This window comes from Sinocyclocheilus anshuiensis, unplaced genomic scaffold (genome assembly GCF_001515605.1).
Source record: "Sinocyclocheilus anshuiensis isolate Anshui unplaced genomic scaffold, SAMN03320099.WGS_v1.1 scaffold1843, whole genome shotgun sequence".
NCBI lineage: Eukaryota > Metazoa > Chordata > Actinopteri > Cypriniformes > Cyprinidae > Sinocyclocheilus > Sinocyclocheilus anshuiensis.
Window position 1 is genome coordinate 45,469 of NW_015552675.1, and position 9,111 is coordinate 54,579.

Consider the following 9,111-nt stretch of genomic DNA (forward strand, 5'->3'; position numbering starts at 1 on the left):
GCTCACGCTAGGCCGCTGTGTTTTTCGTTGTGAAAGCGAAACTACTTTGTTTGGCCTTCCAAAAGAGGACGATATCGTTTCGTCATGCCTCCGTCATACTTCAACTTCGCGCTGTCCATCACCGGATCAGCTTTCACCATGGACGAAGCGGAGTACAGCCTGGGGTCGTCACATGTGGTTGCCACAGGCATCACAATATGGTAAGGGACGTAGTGCAGCAACTCAAAATGGCCCCCACGTGCTTGTATGCATGCCTGACAACATCGGTGCATGCTCCTGAGACGACAGATGGTGTCCTGGGGTATTTCCTCCCAGATCTGGACCAGGGCATCATGGGCATTGTCGTGCACCAGGAGAAACCCAGGACCCACTGCACCAGTGTAGGGTCTGACAATGGGTCCTAGGAATCCGATACGATATATCTGACCCACCACCAAACTGGTCATGCTGAACGATGTTACAGGTGGCATAATATTCTCCACGGTTTCTCCAGACCCTTTCACGTCTGTCACATGTGCTCAGGGTGAACATGCCCTCATCTGTGAAAAGCACAGGGTGCCAGTGTTGCACCTGCCAATTCTGTTGTTCTATGGCAAATGCCAATCGAGCTCCACGGTGCCGGGCAGTGAGTACAGGGCCCACTAGAGGACGTCGGGCCCTCAGGCCAAACACATGAAGTCTGTTTCTGATTGTTTGGTCAGAGACATTCACACCAGGGGCCTGCTGGATGTCATTTTGTAGGGCTCTGGCAGTGCTCATCCTGTTCCTCCTTGCACAAAGGAGCAGATACCAGTCGTGCAGATGGGTTAAGGACCTTCTACGGCCCTGTCCAGCTCTCCTAGAGTTAACTGCCTGTGTCCTGGAATCTCCTCCATGCTCTTGAGACTGTGCTGGGAGACACAGCAAACCTTCTGGCAATGGCACGTATTGATGTGCCATCCTGGAGGAGTTAGACTGCCTGTGCAACCTCTGTAGGGTACAGGTATCGCCTCATGCTACCAGTAGTGACACTGACCCTAGCCAAATGCAAAAATAGTGAAAAAACAGTCAGAAAAGATGAGTAGCAAATGTAGATATTACTCACAAGTACATGAGTAACAAAAAAAAATTTAATTGCCACATTCAAATAAAGATTTTGAAATGAAGGATAGGTATCACAAATTAGTATATGTTCAGCTTATTGTCAGCCTCTTACATGTATGCTTCTCAAAAACAAATAGCGGATATGCATATAAACAGCCTTTTGATTAACAGAGTAGAATAATCATGGCTGACAGTAATACATGCAAATGTAAAAAAAAAAAAAAAAAAAAAAAAATCCCCTAGCCAAATGCAAAAATAGTGAAAAAACAGTCAGAAAAGATGAGTAGCAAATGTAGATATTACTCACAAGTACATGAGTAACAAAAAAAAATTTAATTGCCACATTCAAATAAAGATTTTGAAATGAAGGATAGGTATCACAAATTAGTATATGTTCAGCTTATTGTCAGCCTCTTACATGTATGCTTCTCAAAAACAAATAGCGGATATGCATATAAACAGCCTTTTGATTAACAGAGTAGAATAATCATGGCTGACAACAAGGATATAATCAAAGGAAAATTAGGAGTTGAGGTAACCTCCAAAACCAAAGGTGATACCTTTTTAAAAGGTTATCATCAAATGTTTCTAAAATGTTTACGTTCAGAGGCAGATTGCCAGCAACAGCCATTTTAGGATAGTTTGTGGCTTGGTCTTAGTGACTTAGGAGTCCTCTTCACTACTCCTATTGTTTCACAGATTTAGGAGCTAGTTTTTGTGCTAAAACGTTTATTTGAGTCCTAAATTTAGGACTGACACACCCATTATTTTTAAGATTTTCTCCTAAATCTGCGAGTTATGAGCTACTTAACCTTAATATGTTTTGTGAATACGGGCCCTGTTCTTTTGTTTTTTTTCGGGGATATCCCCAGTGATTGGCTAAAAAATCGGGAAGGGTCTAAAGGTCTGAGGACAGCAGCACCAGGCCAACAGTCTGAGGCCGGTAGTGGGCTGAGCTATTTTATCCTAATACGCATTGCTTTTTTTTAGCAGTGACGGAAAAATCTGAAGGCCGTCCGTCACTTTTACAGATTACCCTGAGGGTGAGCTATTGTAATTTATAACTGTAATTCTCACCCCTGTCCAGTTGGTCTGAGGTGTCTACAACGATCTATTACGCCACATTAAAGAGCGCTAAAACGGCATTTATTGCTTGAATTTCCTAATAAAATGGACAGAATTTGAAATCTGAGACTTTGATTCATACCAAAAGTAACAACGCACAAAGCTTAGCCTATTGCGATTTATTGGATGGGAGGCACACTATATGTACTGTTCATTCGTCAGCTGAAAACAGAATCGATTGGGATTTAAGAATCGATATTGGTTCATAAAAATGAGAATCTATTAAAATCGAGAAATCAATTTTTTTTTTACCCAGCCGATTTGTTTTACCCAGCCCTAGCATATTTTGTTGTTTTTAGTGGTCTCCGCTTTCACTGCGGGGTGTGGTGTTGAACATAAGAAGTGACGCGCAGTCTCTGTTAATCTGTTCCCATCATAAATAAATAAATGCATAAGCCTATATGCTCGTCCTGTAGGTTCATTATAAAGTTTCTGTCGGTTCTCTGTGTTGACCTGAAAGGATACTGATGCAATCTTTACTCTAGCTCTAACATCAGAGTCTTTTTCCCATGTAGCTAACCTGTCCAAGTTGTTTTCCAGTGGACCATGTTAGATCTAAGAACGGCAAAGCAGATCTGTACTCTGATAAAAGGCCATCAAACCATGCTCAAACTAGTGGTCCTTTATGATCCAGTACCTTCTCTGGAGTGTCAGCTATTCCACTGTATGCTGCAGCTGACTGACAAAACCTTTCAGTGTATTCACTCACAATTTCTTCTTTCCTTTGCACACAGTTAGTGATTCTGGACCAGTCTATTTTGGGTCCCATGATATTCTTTAGAATTTTCAAAACACCTTCTCTCAAATCGCCTTTACTAGCATGTTGTAGTTCAGAAGTAACAGCAGACTCAAAACTGTTGAATTCAGATTCAGTTAGAATTTGTGACATCAGCCATTGGAACCTAGATTTAACATTTTATAAATTTGTAATACAACAAGTCTACAAAAAAACAAAAAAGCAAACAAAAAAAACATTACATTGTACAAAAGCTCTCATCATGAGCAGAAAACAAAGTTAACTAGTAATTTCAAAGTTTGCTGGCTTTCCTTGCCATTTGCAAATAATTTTCCCAATTATGACAATTGTTTATTTTAAAATGCTCTGCAGTGTTTTAGCAAAAGTATCAATGTATTTTGCCGCTTGCCGTGTTTTCTGCTACTGTAATAACCGCGTAATCTGCAGCTCTTAATAGCATTTTAGCATCAAAGATGGGAAGGGCTTGAATGAAGCATGTTTGGCTCTAAAATAAAAATATTAATTAAATAAAAAGCTCTAAGATCACTCGTTATCGAGAAACGCAGCCCTGATCGTTTGTTGTGTGAACCGCTCCGTTGCTTTGACATGCTCACTTTGTGTAAATGGTAAAATCGTGCCTCTGTTGTCTTGCAGTCTGCTTGGAACCAAGCCGGGGTCTGGACTCGGACCATTTCAATGTGCCTGGAGTGTTTTTTTTTTGTATGTACTGCAAATGTATGTGTACAAGTTTGATGCTGCAGTGCGTATGTATATCAACACACATTGCCATCAACACACAAACACACATTAACTTTTTGAATAGCATTTTATTAAAATATTAATTATATCAAACAGCTATTTTATTTTTCATGAACCAAAAAGTCTGAGCACACCTTAATGCAAGGAAAGTTCATTAAAAAAATAAACATTCTGAACAATCATGTCCTTCTAAACACCCCTGTGTTATTAAAGCTGTGCAGTACAGAGATTTAATGTTTATTATATTTACTATAGAGTTTATTGTTGCTAAGCTCCTTTACTTCATTTCATACATAATCATAGTAATACACAACCTCTTGTTGTCTTATATTCTCAACAACAAAAGAGCAATTTCCATGGAATAAATATTCTAAACATCTCAAAAATATTCTCCTATATATATATATATATATATATATTACATTTCGGAATTTTGGATTCCACCATTGATTTGTGAACCTGTGATTCATCGTTGCTGGACCACTGTGATCCAAATTGTGTATTTGTTGAGCCAAATATGGCAGCAGTGATTCGGGAGCGACATACTTCCCCTCTTTGGTCCAGCAGCGAGATGAATCCACTGTGGCTCCTTTGTCTAACCATGTCCATGCTTCATAACCACAAAACCAGTCTTAAGTTGCTGGGGTATATTTTGTGCAATACCCAAAAAAACATTGTATGATCAAAATTATCGATTTCTCTTTTATGCCAAAAATCATTAGGATATTAAGTAAAGATCATGTTCCATGAAGATATTTTGTAAATGTCCTACCATAAATATATAAAAACTTAATTTTTGATTTGTAATATGCATTGCTAAGAACTTCATTTGGACAATTTTAAAGGCAATTTTCTCAATATTTAGATTTTTTTGGACCCTCAGATTCCAGATTGTCAAATAGTTGTATCTCGGCCAAATATTGTCCTATCCTAACATATATATATAGGACAATATATATATATGTATGTGTGTGTGTGTGTATGTGTGTATTTGTCACTAACTTTCCAAATTACAAAAAGCATAGGATCTTTAGACTTGAGAAAATATTCACTCAGATATTCCCATTTTTTTCTTGAAAATCACTTTCATAACTTGTTGCCGTATTGTTGTCAGATTTAGTCCATAAATAAGTGGATTTAAAATGGGTGGTATTAGAATGAATTCCAGAGCCATGAAATTACGCAGACTTTGAGGCACATCCCTTGAACCATAACGAGTGAACATTACATCAAACATAAATGCAGTTGTCACATTGATCAGTGCAAGCAGATGTGGTACACATGTTTGTATGAATTTGTTTCTGCCCTCTATTGACTTCCTGCACTTTCTAAGTAAGTAAATGTATGAGCAAAATACTAATACTGCATGTCCAAAATATATAATAATGATTAAAAACCCAATCACATTGTTTACTGTTGTAGAAAAACAGGAAAGTTTAACAATTGACCAATTTTCACAATATAGCTTTTCAATACTAGAGCCACATAAGGTTAGTCTTGATGTTAATGTAATCAGAAGAGACATGCAAAAAAATGGAGAAATCCAGCAGAAAAGAATACATTCAAGAACCCTCTGACTGGTCATTACTGAATGATACTCCAGTGGCCTACATATTGCCACATACCTGTCATATGCCATCACTGTTAATGTTGAAAAGTCACATAGAAGAGATGAATAAATGATAAATATCTGAACCAAACATCCAGCATACGAAATCACATGATCATGGGCTAACAAATCATACATGAATTTAGGGTAGAATCCAGAAGTTCCATAAAGTCCATTTACACAGAGACTACATATAAACACATACATTGGCTCATGAAGCTTCTTATGGCAGATTATAGTGAAAATTACAGTTACATTACACAAGACAATCAGAGGATAATACAGTGCGGTTAAAGACAACAAGACATATCTGTTTTCCATTGTTTCATTCAGACCAGAGAGTGTAAATACTAAGACACTGGACTCATTCTCCAGCGGTGGCTGCATCTGGAATGATATGCAGTTATTATGCTATTATGTTATTATTATTATTATTATTGCATTATTGGAAGACTTATGCATGACAATAAGACATATCTGTTTTCCATTGTTTCATTCAGACCAGAGAGTGTAAATACTAAGACCCTGGACTCATTCTTCAATGGTGGCTGCATCTTGAATTTATGTAATTATTTTAAGCTTTTTTTTTTTTAAATAGAAAAATTATTGGAAAACCATAAAATTGTATAAATTTGTCACAGTGTATAGGAAGTCTGTAGATGAAAAAAAAAAACACCAACAACAAAGCAAACATGAAATCCTCTAACAGTACCATAACTTTTTTTTTTCAATTACAGAACAACTGAAATCTTACCATGTTCTCTGTCTGAATGCTTTCCATAGTGTTTTGCAAAAGTTTGATTTGGTTTGCTATATATAGACACTGATCTCATGTTAATTGCCTTGATAACAAACAGTTTTAACAAGCTCTCTAATGGTTACTAATGGTTACTCTCCTCTTAATATTTCTTCCAAAATATTAGGTCCCAAACTACATGAATATGTCATATGTGGCATAATTATGAACAAAATTATTACATTTTGTTTTGTATTGTTAGCTTTCGTGCCAAAGCCTTTTACAATATAGCACACAAATTAAGTCACTAGCAAATATAAGGGCAGACAGAAGAGAACATTGAAGACTTGCTATGATAAGCCTTATAGCCACAGTGCTTACCACTATAGATAAAACACAACTCAAACTTAAACTCAAACTTGTGTGAGTCTACAAGCTGAAACAGTATTACTTTTGCTGGATAACAAAGTTTACAATGATGCTAGAGATTGGCCTCATGTATCTGAATACTTCTGTGCAATAACATTTTGGTATTATTTTTTGCATTTGTTTATTTAATGTTGACTGAGAACACAAGTGTCATGTTACAATGTGATGTCATGAGTGTATTTTACATAAAACAAGTTTCTACCACATTCACATTTATTTACATATACATTTTTGCATAAGATAAGCAGCTAATAGTTCTAAAGTAGATAGATCTAGACATATGCCATTATCAAATTTTCATATAGTGGTTACTTCTGAAGCTTTTATTGTATTGCATTGCTTTACAGAACAGTTTGAACCCTACAGGAAAATTACATTTGTTCTTAATTAGTTTTAATTATATTTTTGAATATCATATTGGACTTTTGGAAACACTTCATGGTAACACTTTAGTATAGCGACCAATGCTCACTATTAACAAGTTGCTTATTAGCATGTCTATAATTAACATATCGGCTGTTTATTAGTGCTTATAAAGCAAATTTTCTGCATGACCATATTCTACATCCCTAATCCTACCCAATACCTAAACTTAACAACTACTGGTTACAATTTATTTTAAGGTGTCCTTGTTACAGTGTAATTATACATTTATTAAGTACTGAGTAATATTAATTAACTACATGTTCTTACTATATGGTTAGGGTTAGGATTAGGGTTTGGTTTAGGGTTACTTGCATGTAATTATGTATAATTGTTTGTTATTACAATAGTAAGTACAAGTCACAAGGACACCTTAAAATAAAGCGTTACCCAACTACCTTACTTACTGTAGGTAGCCATCTTAAACAGGATGTGATGTTTCAATGAGCAGGGAAGAGAGACAGTTTTTTTACCTGCACAGCAACTATCTTTCACTTCACTGTTTTGTCTTATTTTTTCAAGTATTTATGCCTTTGTTACAATAAACACAAGTCTTGATCAAACAGGCTTTGGAGCAGCGTCAATTTTACTTTCTCACACGGAAGTGGCTACATATCAAAAGGAAGCCTCTAACATCTAACGTGTCTGACATCTGACTCTATGGTTTAGTTAAAAAGCATAGATTATCTTATTTATGATTTGGTCTCGTCGGTAGTGGCAAAATTTTGAATGTAGTGTGCTAGTGTTCATGTTGCTAAAACGGTGGCCAATTGGCATCATATGATATTTAGCTACCTTCAAATGTGTGGCAGAATCGATATAGAAGCAGCTTCATTGATGCATACACCATCAGGAGCTCATCATTTTATATAATTTGATTGAATCTGTTTATAAAACATTTATCACCAAAATACTGGGAACAAACAAACACACTTGCACAACTTTGTTTTTTCTGCATACCAGAAAATTATTATTGTTAGGAGGTGCTGCACACATGGCAACCAGCAGCGGAAATAGAAAGCAACTGACTTGTTTGTCATGTGTCACATTTGTTGTTTCAAGTTGTTTTGGGTTTTGCGTTTGCTCTGGACTTTGTTGTTGAAAACCAACAGAAGTCAAATCAGCCAAATGGACATGCTGTTTATTGTTCTATTGTGGGCTTTATCCCTCCTTTCTGTGTTTGAATACATCACCTGCTGAACAACCGGTGAGGATCCAGTATGATAAAGAGTTTTTCATTTAGTGGCATAGGCCTCACAACATTCGTCATCCTGTAGATCTATGTTTGCCACAAGGAAACAGTGCTCATAGCAATGGAATTTCTAACAGATGGAATGAATGAATTAATGAATGAATGATGCATTTATATATCGCTTTATTGTGTATTTTTGTACACCCAAATTGCTTTACAATCGTGGGGGGGGGGGGCTCTCCTCAACCACCATCAGTGTGCAGCATCCACTTGGATGATGCGACGGCAGCACAGGACAACGGCGCCAGTGCGCTCACCGCACACCAGCTACAGGTGGAGAGGAGAGAAAGTCATAGAGCCAATAAAGTGGTTGGGGATTATTAGGAGGCCATGATTGACAAAGGCCATGTGGGCAGTTTTGTCCAGGACACTGGGGTTTATGAGAAGCATAAACCATGGCACTACTCTTTATGAGAAGTGCCATGGGATTTTTAATGACCACAGAGAGTCAGGACCTCAGTTTAACATCTCATCCAAAAGACGGTGCACTATACTGGGGTGTTTAGGACCCACGCAGACCACAGGGTGAGCACCCACTGCTGGCCTCACTAACACCTCTTCCAACAGCAACCTAGTTGGTAGGTTGGTAGAAGAGAACCAATCATGATTTTGTCTGAGCTATGAATAAAATATAAAAATTAAATATTTTAAATTTTCTCATTTTATTTGTATTATCTTGTTGTTTTAGTTGATAGAATTAGTACGTTTTGGGCTAAATTAATTTCGATGACATTATCCTCGCAAGCTGCGACTCAGTATTCTAATGTGTCTCCTCGTTCCTTTCCCCAGTGAAAAGTTGACAGAACAGCTGACCAAAACAAGAAGTAAGCGGCGTCTTTTTTTGCTGTGTTTGTTTTCCGCCTTTTGAACAGTGTTTGTTTTCCCAGTTTTCCTCCACGGCAACGGAAGCGGCCGCTCTGTTCACCGCCATAGCTCGTTTGGATCTCCCCTTTGTTGAG

The 9,111-nt window shown here is 37.3% G+C and overlaps 1 protein-coding gene across 1 annotated transcript; it reads right to left on the reverse strand.

Moving 5' to 3' along the window:
- Positions 1–4,751: 4,751 nt before the first annotated feature.
- Positions 4,752–5,699, reverse strand: LOC107667477 (olfactory receptor 52K1-like). Its single transcript, XM_016459146.1, has one exon. The coding sequence runs from the start codon at positions 5,697–5,699 to the stop codon at positions 4,752–4,754; it is 948 nt and encodes a 315-aa protein (XP_016314632.1).
- Between the last annotated feature and the right edge of the window lie 3,412 nt (positions 5,700–9,111).

What these genes read in the sequence shown, in the direction of transcription:
- LOC107667477 (XM_016459146.1), bottom strand. Translation starts at nt 5,699, where the DNA reads ATGCAGCCACCGCTGGAGAATGAGTCCAGTGTCTTAGTATTTACACTC.